Source organism: Bos indicus, chromosome 10 (assembly GCF_029378745.1).
Source record: "Bos indicus isolate NIAB-ARS_2022 breed Sahiwal x Tharparkar chromosome 10, NIAB-ARS_B.indTharparkar_mat_pri_1.0, whole genome shotgun sequence".
Classification (NCBI taxonomy): domain Eukaryota; kingdom Metazoa; phylum Chordata; class Mammalia; order Artiodactyla; family Bovidae; genus Bos; species Bos indicus.
Window position 1 is genome coordinate 1,167,542 of NC_091769.1, and position 25,927 is coordinate 1,193,468.

The 25,927-nt window shown below is 42.8% G+C and overlaps 1 protein-coding gene across 1 annotated transcript in view; it reads left to right on the forward strand.

Moving 5' to 3' along the window:
- The first annotated feature begins 1,673 nt into the window (after nucleotides 1-1,673).
- The window catches only part of REEP5 (receptor accessory protein 5), a 50,620-nt gene continuing 26,366 nt past the window's right edge, over nucleotides 1,674-25,927 (forward strand). Inside the window, exons 1-2 of the mRNA XM_019968007.2 lie at nucleotides 1,674-1,899; nucleotides 2,561-2,654. Of these exons, the coding sequence (XP_019823566.2) occupies nucleotides 1,782-1,899; nucleotides 2,561-2,654 (212 nt within the window). The 5' untranslated portion in view covers nucleotides 1,674-1,781. The remainder of the gene's footprint in view (nucleotides 1,900-2,560; nucleotides 2,655-25,927) is intronic.

The window sequence follows — 25,927 nt, forward strand, 5'->3', positions numbered from 1 at the left end:
AAACTACTGGAGGGTTAAGAGCAAAAAGACAGCACACCTTGACCCACAATTTAGAAAGACCCAAGTAGCTGCCACACTGAGAATTGTCCATAGGTAGAAAGACAGAAATGGACACCTCAGCAGGGTGGTAATCACAGTAATCTTATTATATATTTGCTTTTTGTTTGTTTAATTTGGTCACTGATTTGGCTGGGTAGTGATGGGGCTAGTGAGAGAACTGAGCTAAAATCTGGGGAAGAAAAGAGGAAGGAGAATTAGCATAAAAGGAAAAGCCTAAGAGTGGGCAAGGGAGCTTTTCGTGGAAGTGGAAGGCAGTCAGTTTGAAAGAGGGTAAAGAGAGAATGTTGGGGGCCGGTGAATGCTTTCCTAAGGAATCGTAGCTCTGGTCTGTAAGGGATGGGGAGACGTTGAAGCTTAAGTAACAAGGAAAACTCTGCAGCAGGGTACAGATCACAGGAGTCAGAAAGACTACTTTCAAAGGGGGTTTCCTGAATTAACATGCTACTGCTGCTGTTAAGTCGCTTCAGTTGTGTCCGACTCTGTGCGACTCCATAGACGGCAGCCCATCAGGCTCCACCGTCCCTGGGATTCTCCAGGCAAGAACACTGGAGTGGGTTGCCATTTCCTCTCCAATGCATGAAAGTGAAAGGTGAAAGTGAAGTCGCTCAGTCGTGTCGGACCCTTAGCGACCCATGGACTGCAGCCTACCAGGCTCCTCCGTGCATGGGATTTTCCAGGCAAGAGTACTGGAGTGGGGTGCCATTGCCTCCTTGTCACCATTCCTAGGGGTGCGATAGGAGCCATAAAAAGAGCTTATATTTAGGTGGATGAAGAGCAGGAGCCGGACCTTCTGAAGGAAGAAAAGCGAAGTCCTGCCCTAAGACTTGGACCTATTTTCTCCAGAGTAATTTTACTTCTAGGCAAGAACGGGGCTTCCCTGATGGCTCGAGTTTAATCCTTGAGTCAGGAAGATCCCTTGGAGTAGGAAATCACAACTCACTCTGGTATTCTTGCCTGGCAAATTCCTGTGGACAGAGTAGCCTGGCGGGCTACAGTCCATAGGGTCGCAAAGAGTTGGACAATGACTGAGCGACTAGACAACCACAAGGCAAGCAAACGGTACTGTCTCTGAGGCTAGAAACATTTCCGTGGTATCAGAGATCAAGCGAATGCCAAGCCCACCATGAAATGGTTTAAGTTGTGCAGTACTTTTGTTGGAAATGGTGTCCCCAGAGGAGGGTGTCTTGTTTCTTTAAGGGTTTTTTTCAAAAAGACTGTTATCTATAAGTAAGAAAAGCTATGCCGAGTACCGGCCATGAAAGAAAAAGCAGGTCTGCAATCAAACAGTTCTTGGGGATTGGTCGTGCATTTCAGTATTTAAGTGGAAAATGTGTTAGTAGATATAACACAGCAGTGTAGGTCCATCAAACCAGTCCTCCTACTTTGTAGGTGGCAGCAACAAGGCCGCCTGCCTCCACTTTCCTTCTGTCCTTCTGTCCAGTCCGATTTCTGAAAGGGGCTCACTCAGTTAACAGAGGTGGGGGCGGAGGGGCGGCCGCCGGGCAGGGAGTCGTGGGCGCAGGGCCGCCGCCCAGGGTGTGGCGCCGGGCGCGGCGCCCGGGCGCGAGAGGGGCGGGCGGCGGGCGGGCGGGGCCGGAGCGGGGCTGCGCAGAACCGCCGGGGACGCGTCAGTCGCCCGCCCCGCCGCCCCGGCGCAGTCACCTCGCTCTGCGGCCACCGGCACCAGGAACAGCACCAGGCGGAGCGCGACGGTCCCCGCCATGTCTGCAGCCATGAGGCAGAGGTTCGACCAGTTCCTGCACCAGAAGAACTGCATGACTGACCTCCTGGCCAAGATCGAGGCCAAGACCGGCGTGAACCGGAGCTTCATCGCGCTCGGTGAGTGCAGGGCCGGTGCCCGCGGGGTCCTGCCCCGCCTGGCCCGGGGGCAGCTGTCTCATCCGCTGCCGGGCAGGCCCACGGGGACCGCGGGGTCGGCGACAGATGGGGGCGAGCGGCGGGCACCTTCAGGGACGGGACTGGCTGCCTGGACAGGCCAGAGCCGCCCGGCGAAGGGGCGCCCAGGGCGCCGGGCGCGGGGACCGCTGACGCTGACGTGTCTGCCCCGCGGCCGGACGCCAAGCGCAGTGGCGGAGCGCAGGGCTGGCGCGGAGCGGCGCGGCCCCTGCGGGAGGGTGCGCGGTGCCCGTGGCGGAACACCGGGTACCCGCCAGGCTCGGGGCTGGGAAGGGGTGTCCCCGCGGGAGCGGAGGGGCTGCGGGCCGGCCAGGGAATCCCGACTTCTCTAGACCCTCGGAGAAGGAAAGAAACGGCTCCTCCAGCTGGTGTGCCCCTTGAGGGGAGGATGGTGGAAGGAAGGGCACAAATAGGAGGCCTGCCGGGTATCCTCAGACCCGAGGCAAAGCTCCGCGAAGGCGCAGGCTCTGCCGTGGTGCGGTTTGTTTTTCTCCATCGCCTAGAACGAGCCAAGCCGTGCGCTGTGGGTGGGGGCTGAGGCTGCAGTGTGCCACCCGACCCACTTCTGTCCTCGCGTCTCCAGGTGTCATCGGGCTGCTGGCGTTGTACCTGGTGTTTGGTTATGGAGCCTCTCTCCTCTGCAACCTGATAGGATTTGGTTACCCAGCCTACGTCTCGTAAGTGACTCCCCCTGCAACTGTCCCTTCCTCCCCTTCCCCCATCCAGAGCGGTCCTAGTTACATCACATCCCCCATTTTCCTGGGAGAGTGGTCAAAGGACCAGAGAGGAGTAACTCACCGCTTAAGGTTACACATTTTAGAGCCTTAACATCTGATCTCCTGATGACTAGCCAAAATGTATGTTTCATCAGCTTATAGTGGCAGGGTGTGTGCCTTCTAACAGCTGCACAAGTGAAAGGTAGAACAAAGTGGACCTTTACTTTTGAGGAGATCTCACCAAGATCAGAGAGTGGATTATTGTTGTATTAGTTGCGAAGTCATGTCTGCTTCTTTGCAACCCCATGGACTGTAACCCACCACCCTTTTCTGTCTTTGGGGTTCTCCAGGCAAGAATACTGGAGTGGGTTGCCATTTCCTTCTCCAGGGGATCTTCCCCTCCCAGGGATGGAACCCACCTCTCCTACACTGGCAGGCAAATTCTTTACCATTGAGCCTCCAGGGAAACTCGCACAGAGAGTAGATTCCTTCTCCCTAATAATTATTTAAATGTGCATTTCACCTTATATTTATGTACATAGTAAAGCTGGAGAAGGAAATGGCAACCCACTCCAGTATTCTTGCCTGGAGAATCCCACGGATGGAGGAGCTTGGTGGGCTACAGTCCACGGGTCGCAAAGAGTCGGACACAACTGAGCGACTTCACTTTCACTTAATTCAGATTTACTCTACAGTGTGTTTAATTTAAAAATATTGTCCGATTTCATTTTTCCCCATTCATTGAACTAGGAATTATTCTTTCCCTTAAATGAATTTTGTTTTACTCTACAGCTGTTCCTGAGAACTCTGATGGGTTTTACTTTCATTGAGTTGGTCTCTACAACTTTCCTCAACCATAAGGATAAAAATAAAGGAAAAAAATGTCAGCTGGAAGACTAAGACACCAATAATACATGATTACACCTTGTCTATCATAGACCTGGCTAGAATTTAATATGTGACTAGAAAGTGGAAATGTGTTTTAGGAAAATGTTAGGTCTGACCTGAACAGTTAAATCGAAAGTACCTAAGTAGTAGTTACTGAATTAGTCAGGTACAGACATTTAGTGGCTCCAGAAAATCTAGCTACAGATAGGCTACTACTTGGTTTTGAATTTGGAGATCCTCCCCAGCATTGGAGAAGGAAATGGCAACCCACTCAAGTGTTCTTGCCTGGAGAATCCCAGGGTCGGGGGAGCCTGGTAGGCTGCCGTCTATGGGGTTGCACAGAGTCGGACACAACTGAAATGACTTAGCAGCAGCAGCAGCAGCCCCAGCATTATCTGCTAAAATACCATACATATTGTTTGTGTATGCCAAATGGTGAAGACCGACCAGAAAAACTGGATTGACTTTCAGATCAATGAAAAAGTTATCTCCTGTGCATGCTCAGTCGAGTCCTGCTCTTTGTGACCCCATGGACTGTAGCCTGCCAGCCTCCTCTATCCATGGAATTTTTCCAGGCAAGAATACTGGAAACATTTGCCATTTCTTCCTCCAGGGGATCTTCCCGATTCAGGGACCAAACGCTTTTCTCTGGGGAACACTTTTGTAAGGTTTATAAAAGTTGCTTCAATTGTTTTAAACTAGCAGAGACTATGGCTCTTGAAAAATACTGCAGAGCTTAAAAAATGTTTTCTCCACATCAGTGCCATTTGATGTATAATCTTGTGAGAACCATAACCTTGTCTGTTGGTGTGATTAGATCATTGGTATAGGCTTTAGAAAAGTAGAAGTCCGTTTCTCGGTAGGGTGTGTAGACCTGTGTATCTGGAAGTGGATGTGACTAAAGGCAGACAGAGCTTGGACAAGCTTTTCCGTGGCCTATTGGATTAATTCCAGCCATTTTAAAAGTCATATTTTAAAGTAATTTCAAGTGAGTCAATTTAAGTTTTATCATTTGTTTAAAGTCATTTTTTTATTCATTTTCTACATAGTCCATTGAATATTATTGGCTGTTTTTATTTAGAAGAAGCTAAATGTCCCTGTTTATTGCTAGGAATTCTTTAAAATGGTAGACATGATCATATTTCTGAGGTAAATGGGCTTTATATATTTTAGAATTTCTCTATTCATCAAGTAGACACACTTTATTTTCTTTTCTGAGTACTCTGAGGCAAAGTGACATTTGTAGTACAATTTAACAGGAGTGATGAGTATTAGAAATCTAATAAAGGGGTTTTAATGACTTAAATAAAAATTCAGGGGATAATTGATGAGTACCTACGTCTATTAGTATTTATTCATAGGGTGTTTCCTTTTGGTAGACCGAATTCTTACTTTTAAAATGAATATGGTTGTTCAGTCACTAAATCGGTATATGACTCTTTGTGACCCAGTGGACTACAGCACGTCTGGCCTCCCTGTCCTTCACTATCTCACAGAATTCGATCAAAGTCATGTTCATTGAGTTGGTGATGCCATCCAACCATCTCATCCTCTGTCACCCCCTTCTCTTCCTGCCTTCAATCTTTCCTGGCTCCAGGGTCTTTTCCAATGAGTCAGCTCTTTGCATCAGGTGGCCAAAGTATTGGAGCTTCAGCATCAGTCCTTCCAGTGAATATTCAGGGTTGATTTCCTTTAGGATTGACTGATTTGATCTTGCTGTCTAAGGGACTCTCATTTAAAATGAATACAGGATTCTGTATCATTAAGTGAAGGCTGGTCTCTGTGGGTGCTTAGATTTTTCCCTAAAACACTGCTTCTCAGCCTTGACTGCCCACTGGAAGTATCTGAGGAGCCTTAAAAATTACTGATTCCTGGGCCCTGCCCCTGAAGATTATGATGTAATTGCTCTCGGGTGCAACCTAGGTTTTGGAATTTTTAAAGGAGTCTCATTTTTAAAGGTCATGCTGAGAAGCCCCAGCATAAAGCCGCAGCATAGCTTGTGCTTAATATACTTGAAGAGGGGGATTGAAGGGGTGGAAGAATGGCCTGCAGACCCTGGGGAGGGTCTAGAGGCCCACCTGGCCTCTGCTTTGTGAAAGAGATTCAAGGAGACTGTAAGCACAATAAAGCATACAGACCCCCAGTTAGGAAACATTTGAGGCAATCACTGTTACATTAGCCTAATAAGTCTATTCATTGCTTAACCAATTGATGGTGTAATTGTCAGAAAGAAAGTCCTTGAAAATGGTGCTATTAGTAGCACCTAAATCAGCGTTACTCAAGATGTGATCTGTCATCACTCTAATCGCTCTCGTCTGTTGGAATTCTTGCCAGCCAGAGTGGTTTTTTTTTTTTTAAATACTGGTTCATCTAGTAATATTAAGCAAACACCAAATGCTGTCCATGCACCGTGGCAGCATCTCAGATACACAGGGACTAAGGCGGACATAGTCCCCATCTGTGCGCGGATAGACCACATAGTAAACTGCAGGAAATAATGAAATAGTGACCGTGTGGTGAGTCCTCCACAGAGCACTCACAGGGAGCTGTGGGAGAGGCTAACAGCAGGGACCCCCTGCAGATTACTCATCTGAGCTACTGTTGGAGTTAAGACTTGATGGATGGGAAGGTGCCAGCTGAGAGCAGACCCTGGAGGAGGAAGCAATGTGCACCAGGCCCTGGAGGCACTGGTGCACTGGGAGCTCTGAGAGGGGAGAGGGGCGAAGGAGGGCCCGTGAGGGCAGGCGTCAGCCAGCCACGGCTACTGGCTGGCACGTCCAGTGTGCAGTTTATTTCGGGTAGTTGTGGGGAATTTGCATGTTTTCTGACTGCCTTGGATGGGTTCGAAATAAGAGGTGACGTGAAGATTTACATTCTTAAGGTCATTCTGGCTGCTGTGATCCCGCCAAACTATTGCTAATCCCTTTCTTTCTCACCTTTCTGTGTTCACTTCTGCCGCTTCATCTCCTTGGGCCATCAGATTGTGCTATTTAATGGTCCCTGTTGGGTGGCCAACAATGGTCAAGCTTGGTTGACCAAGAGGCTGCAGGGTGCAGAAATAAAATTTGGAAAAGCTTGTCTGTCTTCCCAGCTTTTCTCATGGCTCACTACCTTGGGAAATCTGTGGGTGGGGCTGAGGTGCTCCTGGCTTCCTGCCAGGTCTTGGCGGCGTGTTGGAGCCAAAGACAGCTAGAGGCCTGGCCAGGCTTCCAGGCAGTGGAACCAGCTTGTTATCAGGAGGCCCCTTCCTACTGGTTACTCTTATTTTCTGTGCAGATAATTTCCCTTTGAGAGCAGGACCTTTATCCTCTTCCTCTATGTTTCCAGACTTTTTGGCCACCCTGTATAGGCAGTTTGAAATGTCATCCCAGCCTTCTCATTATCAAGAGCTGTTGACAGAAAGACTTTAATCTCCCTACTTCCTTCTATTACTGATAAGAGAAAGCAGACTACTGGATAGTCATAGGAAACTTTATTACCACAGTGGACCTGGCCCTCCCCCATTTTTTGCTGAGATAGAAGTCTCATGCAACCCTTTTAAAGTATACAAATTTAGCAGTTAATATATTTATAAAGTTTTGCAACCATCACTGCTGCCTATTTCTAGAACGGGTTCATCACCCCAAAAGGAAACCCTGTACCTCTTAGCAGTCATCCCTCATTTCTTCTACACTCCAGTCCTCAGCAATCACCAGCCTGCTTTCTGTCTGTACGGATTTGCCTGTTCTGGACATTTCATACAAACCGAATCATATTTTATGTGGCTGTTTGTTTCTGGGGTAGCCCTGCATTTATTAACAAGTCTGTCTGAGAGACCTCTCAGGAGTGTATACTATATGACGCATCAAAGTTGGAGCTGAGACCCAAGATAACCTCCTCCCGATGGTCCTGGAATGTGGTGGCTGTTCTTGACTCTGCTTTTCTGTTCAAATATAATAGGAGGGAAAGGCCAATGGCTTTCTGTTTTTGTCTTTGTCCTGAAGATAAGGGAAAGGAGGAGGGCTTGCTTTCTGTACAACCCAGCAACCTTTTTGTTTGAAATTCTATTAAAACATCTATTGCTTTTCCTCTTTTTTATTTCATTTTTTTGTTAAGGATCAGGTGGCCACCTTCCTGGGACTATCAGAGTTGGGCCTTAGCTTTCAAACGGGTAGTCTGATCATCAACGCTTTTCAAAAGATCCAGAGAGAGTTTAGAAGGTTTTCCAAGGTCACACAGAGGCTAGGCTTGGTCTGGAGCCTCAGTTAAGTGCGCAGGAATATGAAAGCACGTTCAGGCGTATTTTAGCACCAAGCTTGAGAAGATACTAGATGCTCTGAGTCCAGCATTTTAATGTCTATATTTAATCTAATGTTTGGCAGCATTTTTCAGATCTCATACCCTCTTGGGTGATGTGTCATTTTATCTTCTGTGTGTCCTCACCAGCCCGATTTAAGCTTTTACTATCAGTACAAGGAGTGTGACTGCTTTTGGCTCCTTGTGGGGCTGTTGAATAATTTAATAAACACTTAAATATCTCTGTTTAAGTGCTTTACAAATATAGCTCATTTAATCCTCATGACAGCCCTGTGATGTAAGTATTACGATTATTCCTGTTTTACAGATGAGGAAACAGAGAAACAGAAGGAATTTGATTATGGTCTCACAACAGTGGATGATTAAACTGATATTTTAGCCTTAGGGAGTCTGGCCACAGAGTCCATGTTTTAAACTTCTGTTAAACTGCTTCCCATATGGCTCTTTAAGTGTCCCACAGAGGCCAAAACTTTCCATAGGGATGAAAATTAATTGTTGATTTAACTTTTTCTTTATCCATTTGACACTGTCAATGCGAATACATCAACTTCAGGCAGTATGTTTCTCAAGGTACCGCCATTCCAAATCATATCTGCACACACAATAATTTGCAGTGTGTTATAACTGTGGATTAGAGTATATTACTAACAAGTTCTTTCTCTTGTCCGATGTGATGTAGCATTGATTTATGATGGCAGCACTATACATCGTTATATGCAGAAACCTCTTTTTTAACTGTGCACAGCCAGATGGCACACTGCATTGGGTCTTCTGAGCAAATGCGCTTGCCTTCAGTTCTTTGTCAGGAGGCAGCACATCTCAGGGAGGCGAGATGTTTGGGGATGATCTGTATGAAGTCTTATACTTCTCCATCAGAGGGCAGACAAACTGAAAAACACAGTCACAGAAAACTCACCAATCTAATCACATTGACCACAGCCTTGTCTAACTCCATGAAACTATGAGCCATGCCCATGGGGCCACCCAAGACGGGTGGGTCATGGTGGAGAGTTCTGACAGAATATGGTCCACTGGAGAAGGGAATGGCAAACCACTTCAGTATTCTTTCCTTGAGAACCCCAGGAACAGTATGAAAAGGCAAAAAGATAGGACACTGAAAGATGAACTCCCCAGGTCGGTAGGTGCCCAATATACTACTGGAGATAAGAGGAGAAATAACTTCAGAAAGAATGAAGGGATGGAGCCAAAGTAAAAACAACACCCAGTTGTGGATGTGACTGGTGATGGAAGCAAGGTCTGATGCTATAAAGAGCAATATTGCATAGGAACCTGGAATGTTAGGTCCATGAATCAAGGCAAATTGGAAGTGGTCAAAAAGGAGATAGCAAGAGTGAACGTCAACATTTTAGGAATCAGCGAACTAAAATGGACTGGAATGGGTGAATTTAACTCAGATGACCATGATATCTACTACTGTGGGCAAGAATCCCTTAGAAGAAATGTCATAGTCAACAGAAGAGTCCAAAGTGCAGTACTTCGGTGCAGTCTCAAAAACAAAGGCATGGTCTCTGTTCATTTCCATGGCAAACCATTCAAATTCACGGTAATCCAAATCTATGCCCCAACCAGTAATGCTGAAGAAGCTGAAGTTGAACGATTCTATGAAGACCTACAAGACCTTCTAGAATTGACACGCCAAAAAACTGTCCATTTCACTATAAGGGACTGGAATGCAAAAGTAGGAAGTCAAGAAACACCCAGAGGAACAGGCAAATTTGGCCTTGGAGTACAGAACGAAGCAGGGTGAAGGCTAATAGAGTTTTGCCAAGAGAACGCACTGATCATTGCAAACACCCTCTTCCAGCAACACAAGAGACGACTCTATGCATGGACATCACCAGATGGTCAATACCAAAATCAGATTGATTATATTCTTTTATCAGCAAAAACAAGACTGGGAGCTGACTTTGGCTCAGATCATCAACTCTTTATTGCTAAATTCAGACTTAAATTGAAGAAAGTAGGGAAGACCACTAGATCATTCAAGTATGACCTAAATCAAATCCCTAATGGTTATACAGTGGAAGTGAGAAATAGATTTAAGGGACTAGATCTGATAGACAGAGTGCCTGATGAACTATGGACAGAGGTTTGTGACATTGTACAGAAGACAGGGATCAAGACTATACCCAAGAAAAAGAAATGCAAAAAAGCAAAATAGCTGTCTGAGGAGGCTTACAAATAGCTGTGAAAAGAAGAGAAGCAAAAATCAAAGGAGAAAAGGAAAGATATACCCATTTGAATGCAGAGTTCCAAAGAATAGCAAGGAGAAATAAGAAATCCTTCCTCAGCGATCAGTGCAAAGAAACAGAGGAAAGCAATAGACTGGGAAAAACTAGAGATCTCTTCAAGAAATTAGAGATACCAAGGGAACATTTCATGCAAAGATGGGCTCAATAAAGGACACAAATGGTATGGACCTAACAGAGGCAGAAGATCTTAAGAACAGGTGGCAAGAAGACACAGAAGAACTGTACAAAAAAGATCTTCACGACCCAGATAATTATGATGTGATCACTCACCTAGAGCCAGACATCCTGGAATGTGAAGTCAAGTGGGCCTTAGTAAGCATCACTATGAACAAAGTTAGTGGATGTGATGGAATTCCAGTTGAGCTATTTCAAATCCTAAAAAGATGATGCTGTGAAAGTGTTGCACTCAATATACCAGCAACTTTGGAAAACTCAGCGGTGGCCACAGGACTGGAAAAGGTCTGTTTTCATTTCAGTCCCTAAGAAAGGCAATACCACAGAATTCTCAAACTACCGCACAACTGCACTCATCTCACATGCTAGTAAAGTAATGCTCAAAATTCTCCAAGTGAGTCTTCAACAGTATGTAAACCATAAACTTCCAGATGTTCAAGCTGGATTTAGAAAAGGCAGAGGAACCAGAGATCAAATTGCCAACATCTGCTGGATCATGGAAAAAGCAAGAGAGTTCCAGAAAAACATCTATTTCTGCTTTATTGACTATGCTAAAGCTTTCAACTGTGTGGATCACAACAAACTGTGGAAAATTCTGAAAGAGATGGGAATACCAGACCACCTGACCTGCCTCTTGAGAAATCTGTATGCAGGTCAGGAAGCAACAGTTAGAACTGGACATGGAACAACAGACTGGTTCCAAATAGGGAAAGGAGTATGTCAAGGCTGTATCTTGTCACCCTGCTTATTTAACTTAAATGAAGAGTACATCATGAGAAACACTGGGCTGGATGATGCACAAGCTGGAATCAAGATTGCCGGGAGAAATATCAATAACCTCCAATATCCAGATGATACCACCCTTATGGTAGAAAGTGAAGAAGAACTAAAGAACCTCTTGATGAATATGAAAGAGGAGAGTGAAAAAGTTGGCTTAAAGCTCAACATTCAGAAAACGAAGATCATGGCATCCGGTCCCATCACTTAATGGCAAATAGTTGGGGAAACAGTGGAAACAGTGTCAGACTTTATTTTGGGGGGCTCCAAAATCACTGCAGATGGTGACTGCAGCCATGAAATTAAAAGACGCTTACTCCTTGGGAGAAAAATTATGACCAACCTAGACAGCATATTAAAAAGCAAAGACATTACTTTGCCAACAAAGGTCTGTCTAGTCGAAGCTATGGTTTTTCCAGTGGTCATGTAGGGATGTGAGAGTTGGACTATAAAAAAAGCTGAGCACCGAAGAATTGATGCTTTTGAACTGTGGTGTTGGAGAAGACTCTTGAGAGTCCCTTGGACTGCAAGGAGATCCAACCAGTCCATCCTAAAGGAGAGCAGTCCTGAATATTCATTGGAAGGACTGGTGTTGAAACTGAAACTCCAATCCTTTGGCCACCTCATGCGAAGAGCTGACTCATTTGAAGAGACCCTGATGCTGGGAAAGATTGAAGGCGGGAGGAAAAGGGGACGACAGAGGATGAGATGGTTGGATGGCATCACTGACTCAATGGACATGAGTTTGAGTGAACTCTGGGAGTTGTTGATGGACAGGGAGGCCTGGTGTGCTGCAGTCTGTGGGGTCACAAAGAGTTGGCACGGCTGAGGGACTGAACTGAATTGAACTGTATGAAGTCAGATTGGAAAAGGGGATGGTGAAGGGGAATACAGTCAGAATAACTACAAGGGTTGTACTACAGTCAATCACAAGTGAAAGCTATAGCATTTTAGCAGACAGTACACAGCAGATAACACGAGGAGAGGTAGGCTAAAAAGGGTTGAAATCTAGCTAGTTACAGTCTGCAGTGGCAGACCCCTGAACAGAGGTTCACCACCCAGAGGGGAGTTTAGGAAGGTCGCCGTGGTGTGACTGACAGTTCTGAATCACTTCCCGTCTCACGAGAGCAAGTCTTGTGAACCAGAGCTAGGCTTCCCTAATGGTGCTGAAGGATGTGTATTTGTGTTTCTCTCATAGACTTATTAGTAAGGAATGTGTTTGTTTTCTTGTGTTTTTTATATAACTTGTAATTATCTTTTTTCTTTTACATTCATGAGCACTTGGGAGCAGATATATTTTCCACTCAGCTGCTTATGTCCCCATTACACCCGCTTTTCTCTCTGCAACTGTGTGTTCCTTGTTAGGAGAGCTGTAGGGCAGGGCGATGCATGCCCACACTTTCCTTCTCTGGCCTACTGGGTACTTGGACCAAAAATACAACTGACAGTCTGTAAATGTTGCCTTAAGCACCACTGAGGTCGTAAAATTTACGTTTGTCAGCTGTTTGCTGGTTGTTTTCACTTTGTATTATGGTTAGTATTACTGAACTATTTTAAGATGAAGGAGTTATGGAGAAAACTGTAATACTAAAAAATTATCCTTATAGGCACCCGTGACTATTTTGTAGATAATTACAGCCAGTACTTTGGTTATGTTTTTGCTTTTTTCCTTTTGCCTGTGTCATAGAGAAAAGAAAGTTTTGAGGAGCAAATAAGATGAATGATTTGAATGATTTATTCATAATGTAGTTTCTGGGCTCTGAAGCAGTTGTGGAGGGAGACTTCATTCCAGACTCTGTTCTGGAGTGTTCCCTGTGAACTTTAATGAACTGTTTTTTTGTTCTCTTCATGGAGGCCCTGGAGATAAGATCTATTTGTTCTTCTGAGCTGCCTTCCTCTTCCCCCTGTCCCAGAGCTTTCTTTTTTTAGGACTTTGAATGAGGACTCCATTTTTCAAGTTAATATCCTTGAATAGTATTTAAAACAAGTATAGAGACTTTGCTGATGGTCCAGAGGCTGACTCCACACTCCCAATTCGGGGAGCCCAGATGCATTTCCTAGACAGGGAAGTAGATGCCACATGCCATGACTAAAAGACCCTGCATGCTATAACTAAAGATCGAAGCTCCCCATGCCACACTAAGAGCCAGGACAGCCAAATAGATACAAAAAAATATTAAAAAATAAAATTAAACAAATATAAATATTTATGGGACACGTTAAGATATTTAATATCTTAATATTAATATTTAATATTAATATTTAATACCTATATTACCAAGTTTTGAGAATAAATCAGTATAGCAGAAGTTTAAAAATAGTTTCAAAAATTGCTAATGAAATTACTTTTCTAGCAGTTGAAATCTAAGCAGGGGCTGCAGAAACCTATGTTGACTTCATACTAACACTTCCTGGTTCTTGGGAGTGGAGCTGTCATCTGTCCCTCTCACAAGGCCACTATATATATCCTACAACTTCTGCTGGTGTGGCCAGGTGACCTAGTGAGGGGATCACTTACATGGCAGAGGTAACTCTAGATTGCTCTCTACATCTTGATGTGGCCCTCTTTCATCTGGGAAAGGTCAGTTCAGGTTGTTCCTGCAGAGGTTGTAAGGGTGCATGAGTGTAAGTTAAATTTTCCAATACATACCTAGATATTATATTTACAGAGCCATCAGTTTTATCAGCAGAGGGTTGTCCCAGTAGAATCTGCATCTGCTGGTGTTTCCTGTTCGTTTATTGAAGTATAGTTGGTTTACATTGCTATGTTAGCTTCTAGTTTACAGAAGGTGATTCAGTTTTACATGTATATATTTTTTCCATTATGGATTATTACAAAATACTGAATATAATTCCCTGTGCCGTATAGTAGGTCCTGGTTGTTTGCATCTGCTGTTTTATTGCTTCGGGCATTCACCTTTTAATATTGCCTAGTGAATAGTCTAATGCTTTCTGTTTTGAATTATAAAATGTGGTCCATGGGGTTGCTAGGAGTCGGACACGACTGAGCGACTTCACTTTCACTTTTCACTTTCATGCATTGGAGAAGGAAATGGCAACCCACTCCAGTGTTCTTGCCTGGAGAATCCCAGGGACGGGGGAGCCTGGTGGGCTGCCATCTCTGGGGTCGCATAGAGTCGGACACGACTGAAGCAACTTAGAAGCAGCAGCAGCAGCTAGAAGAGGTCTTAGAGATCAAGCTGCTCGAACTGTAGCTACCTTTAACATATTTGGAAACTAAGGTGACAAAATCAAGTTTTACGACTTACTTGACAAGTCTGTTGAGACAAAATCAGGTGTAGGGAAAGGGTATCTGACTCCCCTGGCCTGCCCACTGCCAACATTCCTTATGCTTTATATTCAACCATTTTGCATTAAAAAAAAAGCAAACAGTTGGCAGATATGATCACCATAATTAAACACCAAAATATTTGACCACTAAAAGACTGTTTTTGGCTTTTTTGTATTTCAACTTCCATTAGAGTTGTTTTATAGAGTCATCTTGATATACATTTGCCTGCAAATTTAGCTTGTATTATATTAAGCATTTCATTAAGTCGGTCATTTTGTACTATAGGGGAACACTATTAAAAATTAAAGGAGCATAGTATATTTTTTCATTGTTCTTGTATAGTCATCTTAGAAGATGGTTTCTACATATTTAAGAAGCAGATTTGCTATAGTGATTGTATCCTTCTTTGGGGTAGGGAGGAGGATTGGGTACCATGTAAACAGTAAAGAAGCAAATTGCTCCTTTACTTCTTTACTTGTTTAGTTTTTTCTTTATTTATCTCTTTCTCTGTTGGTGTTCTCTCTTGTTTTGAAAGTGCACCTACTCTGCAGCAAAAAAAACAAGTACTTTTCTGAGTGTCCATAGTTTCTGATCTTCATTTCCATGAAGAAAAATCTCTTCTTTCAGTTCACTTCAATTCAGTTCAGTCGCTCAGTCGTGTCCGACTCTTTGGGACCCCATGAATTGCAGCACGCCAGGCCTCCCCGTCCATCACCAACTCCCAGAGTTCACTCAGACTCACGTCCATTGAGTTAGTGATGCCATCCAGCCATCTCATCCTCTGTCGTCCCCTTCTCCTCCTGCTCCCAATACCTCCCAGCGTCAGAGTCTTTTCCAATGAGTCAACTCTTTGCATGAGGTAGCCAAAGTACTGGAGTTTCAGCTTCAGCATCATTCTATCCAAAGAAATCCCAGGGCTGATCTCCTTTAGAATGGACTGGTTGGATCTCCTTGCAGTCCAAGAGACTCTCAAGAGTCTTCTCCAATACCACAGTTCAAAAGCATCAATTCGTTGGTGCTCAGCCTTCTTCACAGTCCAACTCTCACATCCATATGTGACCACTGGAAAAACCATAGCATTGACTAGACAGACCTTTGTTGGCAAAGTAGCCTCTGCTTTTGAATATGCCATCTAGGTTGGTCATAAATTTCCTTCCAAGGAGTAAGCGTCTTTTAATTTCATGGCTGCAATCACCATCTGCAGTGACTTTGGAGCCCCCCAAAATAAAGTCTGACACTGTTTCCACTGTTTCCCCATCTATTTGCCATGAAGTGATGGGACCAGATGCCATGATCTTCGTTTTCTGAATGTTGAGCTTTAAGCCAACATTTTCACTCTCCTCTTTCACTTTCATCAAGAGGCTTTTTGGTTCCTCTTCACTTTCTGCCATAAGGGTGGTGTCATCTGCATATCTGAGATTATTGACATTTCTCCCGGCAATCTTGATTCCAGCTTGTGCTTCTTCCAGCCCAGCGTTTCTCATGATGTACTCTGCATATAAGTTAAATAAGCAGGGTGACAATATACAGCCTTGACGTACTCCTTTTCCTATTTGGAACCAGTCTGTTGTTCCATGTCCAGTTCTAACTGTTGCTTCCTGACCTGCATATAGGTTTGTCAAGAGGCAGGTCAGGTGGTCTGGTATTCCCATCTCTTTCAGAATTTTCCACAGTTTATTGTGATCCACACAGTCAAAGGCTTTGGCATAGTCAATAAAGCAGAAGTAGATGGTTTTCTGGAACTCTTTTGTTTTTTCGATGATCCAGAGGATGTTGGCAATTTGATCTCTGGTTCCTCTGCCTTTTCTAAAACCAGCTTGAACATCTGGAAGTTCACAGTTCACGTATTGCTGAAGCCTGGCTTGGAGAATTTTGAACATTCCTTTACTAGCATGTGAGATGAGTGCAATTGTGCCATAGTTTGAGCATTCTTTGGCATTGCCTTTCTTTGGGATTGGAATGAAAACTGACCTTTTCCAGTCCTGTGGCCACTGCTGAGTTTTCCAAATTTGCTGGCATATTGAGTGCAGCACTTTCACAGCATCATCTTTCAGGATTTGAAATAGTTCGACTGGAATTCCATCACCTCCACTAGCTTTTTTCATCCTGATGCTTTCTAAGGCCCATTTGACTTGACATTCCAGGATATCTGGCTCTAGGTGAGTGATCACACCATCGTGATTATCTTGGTTGGGAAGATCTTTTTTGTATAGTTCTTCTGTGTATTCTTGCTACCTCTTCTTAATATCTTCTGCTTCTGTTAGGTCCATACCATTTGTGTCCTGTATTGAGCCCATCTTTGCATGAAATGTTCCCTTGGTATTCCTAATTTACTGGCATGTAATTTAATCTCTTCTTTACTGGCATGGAAATAAATACTGTTCATGTCTTAAAATGTGTGTTTTTTTCCTTCTAATTTGACACACTGTATGTGTGAAATAATATTTGAAATGACAGACTCCGAAACAGAGGTAATAGGAAATAGGAAAAACATTTTGAGCTGTCAGGAATTCCTACTTCACATTCTCCGAGAAATTCTGGCAAAGGACTGCCGGAAGCAGTGCTGTGCATAGTGCTCACAGCGTGTGTCCGCTGTATCAGAAAGGGTTATTAACATTCTGGTCCATATTCTTCATATTCATGCTTCAAATAATATACCTCAAACTCTGGAATATTTGTTTTTAAATGTAACTTACCACATTTGAAATAGAACAAAGCAAATGGACCAGAAGCAGATTCCTTTCTGTTCCTTACAAACAACACATCTCAAAGCTTTTTATTGTTATAGGCCTTTTTCATGAATGGTTTTTTTTTTTTGGTGTCGTGTCAGTCTGGAAATATAATAACTTATTAAAATCAAAATCCTATTGATGAGCACAACTAGTTTCAGTAGTAAAGCCAGTGCTCTGAAGACATTTAATATTAATACTTAATTTTACATCATTTGGCTAGTTTGAACTATAGTGACTAAGTTACATGTGAACCACATAGAGTCTGGGGAATGTATACCCAGGTTTCTTTCGTGTGAGTGATCAGAAGCATATATAATGCACCTGATAATTACTAGCTGAATTAACCCTTGGGCAAATAGATTAACTTTTATAATATTCAATTTTCTCTATGTAAAAGGAGGGGATAATTTAAGTTAAACACTAACAGAATCAACATTTTAGGAACTGCTTAATTAAGGGTGGTTACTTTTAATTAACCACCCTTATGGCAGAAAGTGAAGAGGAACTAAAAAGCCTCATGATGAAAGTGAAAGAGGAGAGTGAAAAAGGTGGCTTAACGCTCAACATTCAGAAAACGAAGATCATGGCATCTGGTCCCATCACTTCATGGCAAATAGATGGGGAAACAGTGGAAACAGTGTCAGGCTTTATTTTGGGGGGCTCCAAAATCACTGCAGATGGTGACTGCAGCCAAGAAATTAAAAGACACTTACTCCTTGGAAGGAAAGATATGACCCACCTAGACAGCATATTCAAAAGCAGAGACGTTACTTTGCCAACAAAGGTCCATCTAGTCAAGGCTATAGTTTTTCCAGTGGTCATGTATGGATGTGAGAGTTGGACTGTGAAGAAAGCTGAGCGCCAAAGAATTGATGCTTTTGAACTGTGGTGTTGGAGAAGACTCTTGAGAGTCCCTTGGACTGCAAGGAAATCCAAGCAGTCCATCCTAAAGGAGATTAGTCCTGGGTGTTCATTGGAAGGACTGATGCTGAGCCTGAAACTCCAGTAATACTTTGGCCCCCTCATGCTAAGAGTTGACTCATTAGAAAAGACCATGATGCTGGGAGGGATTGGGGGCAGGAGGAGGAGGGGATGACAGAGGATGAGATGGTTGGATGGCATCACCGACTCAATGGATACGAGTTTGAGTAAACTCCGGGATTTGGTGATGGACAGGAAGGCGTGGTGTACTGCAATTCATGGGGTCGCAAAGAGTCGGACACGACTGAGCGACTGAACTGAACTCAACTGAACTTTTAATTAACATACAGGGGAAAACTGACTTAATCATAGTCATGGTTCTCTTACTCATATCATTGAACTTAAATGATTAAGGAAAAACCTCTCAAGTCATATTTTAACTTATTTTTTCTGCTTATTGTTTTTTGTTCCTTGTGTTATTTTTTCCTGTACTTAGATATCAGCAGCTTAAGACATCATTGTTTAAGGAGCAATAAGGTACAATAAGGTTTTGTTTTTCCAAGTTATAAATACGTGTTATGGCTAGTGGTTTTCTTGTTCTGGTACAGTAGTATGCTTGTTCCAAAGCACTGGGCATAATTGTTACTAACAGTTTTTAAATATTAAATCTATTTTTTTACTTTGTTTTGCTTCCATTGACGTTTCTAGTTTGTCTTAACTCATTCATTGGACCTTTCCCCAAGCACAACTGTGCTGCTTACTTAAGAATGGAAGTATCACTTGACTGTTTTTGATTTTCAGCCCTGGAGCGTCACTGTTTTGGCCTCAGAACTCAGTACAGCGTCATGCATGGTCAGTGCTCCACATATGCGTGCATTTGAACAGGTCTGTCACTGAGAGTCATGGTGGATTACCTAGACAGGGCCTCTGGCCATTTTACCACCAAGAATTGAGTGGAGAAAAGTAACGCTGGTTTGGTTTGTACCGATGGTAAAGAATCTTATCTATTTTTTCATTGCCTTTTTATCTTAAGAAAAATTACAACAAAGAAGATTAAACCAGACAGTCTTATTCCCTCTTAGAAGTTACTTTTAAAGTAGCTCATTTAAAATATAGGACATAGGAATAAATAATTGCAAAATGGCTTACCTAGCTTTTTGTATTTATCATCTTTATTATGCTTCCCCTTCATTGTAGACATACGCATATATAATACTAAATATAATGTACACACAGCTTATACTCCATACTATTGTAGAAAATGGACATTTTTAACTTAATGACTTGAATGTATTGAAATACTCATTAACCAGGAATAAACTTTGAGTCTGAAAAAGTTATTATAGTGTAAAAAATGCTTAACTTGCAGGGGCTACCTGGATAGCTCAAAAGGTGAAGAATCTGCCTGCAGTGCGGGAGACCTGGGTTCGACCCCTGGGTCGGGGAGATCCCCGGGAGAAGGGCATGGCAACCCACTCCAGTATTCTTGCCTGGAGAATTCCATGGACAGAGGAGCCTGGTGGGCTACAGTCCATGTGGTCTCAAAGAGTTGGGCACAACTGAGTGACTTTCAATTTCACATCAACTGTCTTTAGTTTACATGATTTCTTTCTAATGAAGTACTTAGGGAATTTACAGTTTACTCATGTCTGTGGGTCACAGAATACTTATATTCTCTGAATGTAAGTATTTGGAGGGAGACTCTTAATTTGGAGGGAGAAAATGCTGATAGACCGTATCTACTTGAACTTTGGTTTTTTTACATCTGTTTAATGCTATGCTTTGGCTGGTTTTGGTTCATGATCTTACTTTTAGAAAGCAGCAGCAAAGAAACAGATGATTCAACAAGGTGGAGGCAGCCAGTACAGTCACTGGGGCTGGGTAGTCTGGATGAGGGCTGGCCAGTGGTTACATCTCTGTCAGTGCCAGTTCAATACCAGTGTCAAGACTTTTGGCCAGTCTCCATGTAGACCTGAAAAATGTTTTAAGCAGCGTTCAGGTTTATTACATTGACCTGCAAATAGGATTTTGGGATTTTACCCAACCCTTTACTTTCTGTAGCATTTTGGATTTGGAGAGTGAAGTACAATTAAAATTCCTGAGTAATTCTCTAATCTCCTCTTTCCTGTATTAACAATGCTATTAATCCTTTATGCTCTGCTTAGGCAGAAGGACTGGAGTGTTCTTATTGCTTTCTTTTCTTTTTAATCCTTTGCCTCCTATGATAATAATAAATTATCACCATATTGTAATTACTACCTAATAAAGTAATATTTCTGAGTGCTTACCCTGTTTACGTGCTTAACATGTATTAACTAAGTTAATCTTCATAGCAACACAGTGAGGTTTGTCATCCCTACTTAACAGATGAGCTCACTAAGGCCCAGAAAAACTCGCCCAAGGTCATGTATCTAGTAAGTGGTAACTCCAGGATACAAAACTATAAGCCAAGAATAGTAAAATAATGTAAAGACAGATGAGCATTGGGAAGAAATGAAGGGGAAAGCCTGGCTATTTCATAATTCAATGAAATTAATCATCTTTTACTAGTTTTCTTTTTATAGTAGGAAATTCAGTTCAGTTTAGTTTGGTTGCGCAATTGTGTCTGACTCTTTGCCATCCCATGGACAGCAGCACACCAGGCCTCCCTACCCATCACCAACTCCTGGAGTTTATTCAAACTCATGTCCATTGAGTTGGTGATCCCATCCAACTATCTCATCCTCTGTCGTCCCCTTCTCCTCCTGCCTTCAATCTTTCCCAGCATCAGGGTCTTTTCCAATGAGTCAGTTCTTCACATCAGGTAGTCAAAGTATTGGAGATTCAGCATCAGTCTTTCCAATGAATATTCAGGATTGATTTCTTTTAGGATGGACTGGTTGGATCTCCTTGGAGTCCAAGGGACTCTCAAGAGTCTTCAACACCACAGTTCAAAAGCATCAATTCTTTGGTGCTCAGCTTTCTTTATAGTCCAACTCTCACATCCATACATGACCACTGGAAAAACCATAGCCTTGATTAGATGGACCTTTGTTGGCAAAGTAATGTTTTTGCTTTTTAATATGTTGTCTAGGGTGTTCATAACTTTTCTTCCAAGAAGCAAGCATCTTTTAATTACATGGCTGCAATCACCATCTGCAGTGACTTTGGAGCCCCCAAAAATAAAGTCTTTCACTGTTTCCATTGTTTCCCCACCTATTTGCCATGAAGTGATGGGACCGGATGCCATGATCTTAGTTTTCTGAATGTTAAGCTTTAAGCCAACTATTTCACTCTCCTCTTTCACTTTCATCAAGAGGCTCTTTAGCTCTTCTTCGCTTTCTACCATAAGGGTGGTGTCATCTGCATATCTAAGGTGATTGATATTTCTTCCAGCAATCTTGATTCCAGCTTGTGCTTCTTCCAGCCCACCATTTCTCATCATGTACTCTGCATATAAGTTAAACAAGCAGGGTGACAATATACAGCCTTGACGTACTCCTTTTCCTATTTGGAACCAGTCTGTTGTTCCATGTCCAGTTCTAACTGTTGCTTTCTGACCTGCATACAGATTTCTCAGGAGGCAGGTCAGGTGGTCTGGTATTCCCATCTCTTTCAGAATTTTCCACAGTTTTTTGTGATACACATAGTCAAAGGCTTTGGCATAGTCAATAAAGCAGAAATAGATGTTTTTCTGGAACTCTCTTGCTTTTTCAATGATCCAGAGGATGTTGACAATTTGATTCTGGTTCCTCTGCCTTTTCTAAATCCAGCTTGAACATCTGGAAGTTCATGGTTAACGTACCACTGAAGCCTGTGTTGGAGAATTTTGAGCATTACTTTACTAGGGTTTGAGATGAGTGCAATTATGCAGCAGTTTGAGCATTGTTTGGCATTGTCTTTCTTAGGGATTGGAATGAAAACTGACCTTTTGCAGTCCTGTGGTCACTGCTGAGTGTTCCATATTTGCTGGCATACTGAGTGCAGCACTTTCACAGCATCATCTTTTAGGATTTGAAATAGCTCAACTGGAATTCCATCACATCCACTAGCTTTGTTTGTAGTGATGCTTCCTAAGGCCCACTTGACTTCACATTCCAGGATGGCTGGCTCTAGGTGAGTGATCAGACCATCGTGATTATCTGGGTCATGAAGATCTTTAGTGTATAATTCTTCTGTGTATTCTTGCCACCTCTCCTTAATATCTTATGCTTTTGTTAGGTCCATACCATTTATGTCCTTTATTGAGCCCATCTTTTCATGAAATGTTCCCTTGGTATCTCTGATTTTCTTGAAGAGATCTCTAGTCTTTCCCATTCTATTATTTTCCTCTATTTCTTTGCACTGATCACTGAGGTAGGCTTTCTTATCTCTCTGTGCTATTCTTTGGAACTCTGCATTCAAATGTAATCCATATATCTTTCCTTTTCTCCTTTGCCTTTTGCTTCTCTTCTTTTCACAGCTATTTTTAAGGCCTCCTCAGACAACCATTTTGCCATTTAGCATTTCTTTTTCTAGGAAATTAGAATGAGGAGGAAATTCAGTTCATTTCAGTCGCTCAATCATGTCTGACTCTTTGCAACCCATGAATTGCATCACGCCAGGCCTCCCTGTCCATCACCAACTCCTGGAGTTCACTCAAACTCACATCCATTGAGTCGGTGATGCCATCTAGCCATCTCATCCTCTGTTGTCCCCTTCTCCTTCTGCCTCCAATTCCTTTTCCAATGAGTCAACTCTTCGCATGAGGTGGCCAAAGTACTGGAGTTACAGCCTCAGCATCATTCCTTCCAAAGAACACGCAGGACTGATCTCCTTTAGAATGGACTTGTTGGATCTCCTTGCAGTCCAAGGGACTCTCAAGAGTCTTCTCCAACACCACAGTTCAAAAGCATCAATTCTTTGGCGCTCAGCTTTCTTCACAGTCCAAGTCTCACATCCATACATGACCACTGGAAAAACCATAGCCTTGACTAGATGGACCTTTGTTGGCAAAGTCATGTCTCTGCTTTTGAATATGCTATCTAGGTTGGTCATGAGGAGGAAATTAGAATGAGTCAATTCATATGATGGGTGGTGTGACTTCTTTTCTCCCTCTATGTCATTCTATGTATTGTGAAAAAAAGTGTCTTTTCGCTCAGTTGTGTCCGCTCTTTTGTGACCCCACAGACTATAGTCCACCAGACTCCTCTGTCCATGGAATTCTCCAGGGAAGAATACTGAAGTGGGTAGTCATTCCCTTCTCCAGTGGATCTTCCTGACTCAGGAATCAAGCCTGTGTCTCCTTCAAGAAGGCAGATTCTTAACTGTCTGAACCATCTGTGTGGAGTGAAGTACTTTAAATGCCCTAAAACACAATAGATTGTGTCTGATCATTGTTAGGGAAGTTTGTTAGAAAATCATGAGCAGTTTTCTCAAGAGAGAAATTATATGAATGTGTCTGCTGTTCACTTCAGCGTTTCTTTTAACAAGGCCCTAAAGAGACCTACTCTCATAGGAGACCGTAGTTATATAAAGTCTGGTGCTCCTGTTTTTCCCCTCAAATAGAAATATTTGTCCTCACTTTTGTTATTAAAAGTAGTACATGCTGTATATGTATAATTGATGCTCTTTACTCTACAACTGAAACTAACATTGTAAGTCAGTTATAGAAAAATTTTTAAAAGATGCTAGTATGTTCTCACAAATATAGAGAATAAAGTCATTGTTACCAGTGAGGAGAGGGGAGGGGGTAGGGGCAATATAGGGCTAGGCGATTAAGAGGTGTAACTGTTAAGTATAAAATAAGCTACAAGAATATATTGTACAATGCCAACTATAGCCAATATTTTGTAATAACTATAAATGGAGTATAACCTTTAAAAATTGTAATTATACTGTACACCTGTAACATATAATATTGTACACCAGTCGTGCTTCAATTTACAAAAGATGGTACATGCTCATTGAAAGATCTTAAAAAAACAAAATTCTACAATCCCAATACTGAGGCTTAACTGTATTCAACTTGAAAAAAGTATTTCTGAATGCCATTCTTGGTCTATAAACACAGGTCGTTTTCTTTTTTCTTTTAAAAACAAAATTAGTAATCTCTTTTTGACACTCAGCCTTGTATCTTGGACATCTCTCCCTGTTAAGGAATATCCTTTTAAAGGCTTCAGAAATATTTCACTGTATGGATATACCCAAATATATTTAAACAATCCATCCTTCCCTTAAAAAATAAGTATAAACACATGCTTCTATAATTTCTTCTTCTATAATCTTTGAGTTGAAAGTCATTTTAATATCACTCTTTCCTCTCTGAAGTTCATTTTATTTTGTGTCTATAAAATGTAGAACTTGAACTAGAACTTTAAGACATCTTCAATTCAACAGTCTACAATTTCTAATTCTGCTCAGTGAATTTTTAGAACTGCTTGCCAACCATCTTCCACACCGCAGGCCCGTCTCCTGATCACCCAGGCCTTGCTTCCTTTTGCTGCCTGCGTGACGGAGGTGAAACTCTGCCCCTGACCAGTGCCCCTGGAGCAGGAGGCACAGCACTGAGTTTAGGTGGCCGTGACCGTGGGCAGAGAGTGGTGCAGGACTGTGCTGCCCCGGCAGTAGTTCTGAGCCCACGGTCGCTGCTGGCGTCTGCCGTTCGAGGGTGACGTGGCACTGGAGAGAGCGTGGCCCAGGGCTCTGAGAGCACAGGGGAACTGTTGCCAACCGCTGGGGCGACAATCCCCGAGTCCCTCTAGGATCGAGCTTTTCTCCTCTCTTGGCTGGAAAGGGGTCGCCTACCCTCTGGCCATAGCTTTTTGGAATTGATTCAGTCATTTTGCTTTTCTGTCTTAGAAATGATATGACCAAGTGGTACTGAAACTGGATCTTGGAGCTGGTGGTTCTGAAACTTAGCTGTGTGTTAGAATCACCTGCATACGTTTCTAAAAGCACATACCTGTGCATGCTGGAGAGCTTGAGCCACTAGGTCTGAAGGACCTGGTGTATATAGTTTTTACATATTTATACACTATCTTTTATATATTTATCACTATAAAAATATAGTGTATATATTTTTTAACCGTTCCTGAGGTGAATGTGGATCATCATCTAAGTCTGAGAACTGGTGGACTAGGGCACCAACTTGGAACACCAACTTGAACATCCCGTTCACTTCTAATGGTCCTCCACCTCAAGGAAGCAGGATGCATGGCCCTTCAGGAATCTGGATGTTGAGACCATGACCTTTCCCCCTGTTAGTCTGCTCTGTGCCCAAGTTGACCTCTCCAAGCCTTGATTTTCTCCAATAGAGGACTCTTGTCCCTTCCAAAAGTCAGATTATGAACTTTTCTGTATCTGTATGAATGAAACAAACATTTACTAACTGCCCACTTAGTACCAGACACTTTGCTAAGTACTGTGCAACAGGGTGGTGAGTAGTTCTCCCAACTAGGAAAACAACTTGGGATAGAGAGACAGACACAGGCTTTGTGGGAGTACACTTCTGGCTCCCCTGCCGATGGGGTTTTCCTTCCCTAAGCCGCAGTTTCTTTCTCTCAAAAATGAGAATAACATTACCTGTTACATAGGCTATTCTGAAGGCTAAATTAAATAATTATTAAGTTCCTGTCCTTCCCATTCCTTATCTTTGCCTCTTTAGCTGAAGACCAAAAACTACAAAGGCCTAAGGATAGAGTTGCATCTTAGGATTCCTGAATCCTGTATGTTGCCTGAAAGTTTGATGTATCTTCATTCTGATACAAGTTAAAATACTGTTTAGCAAATGTAAATAAAAGGCAGCAGAGTGGTCAAAGATGCAAAGGACCCAATTCCAAAGGCTTCTCCATGTCCGCCAGCGATCCTCAGATAATAGCAGAGGATCCAAGTGTGTGTCCTCAGTCACGCCCAACTCTTTGC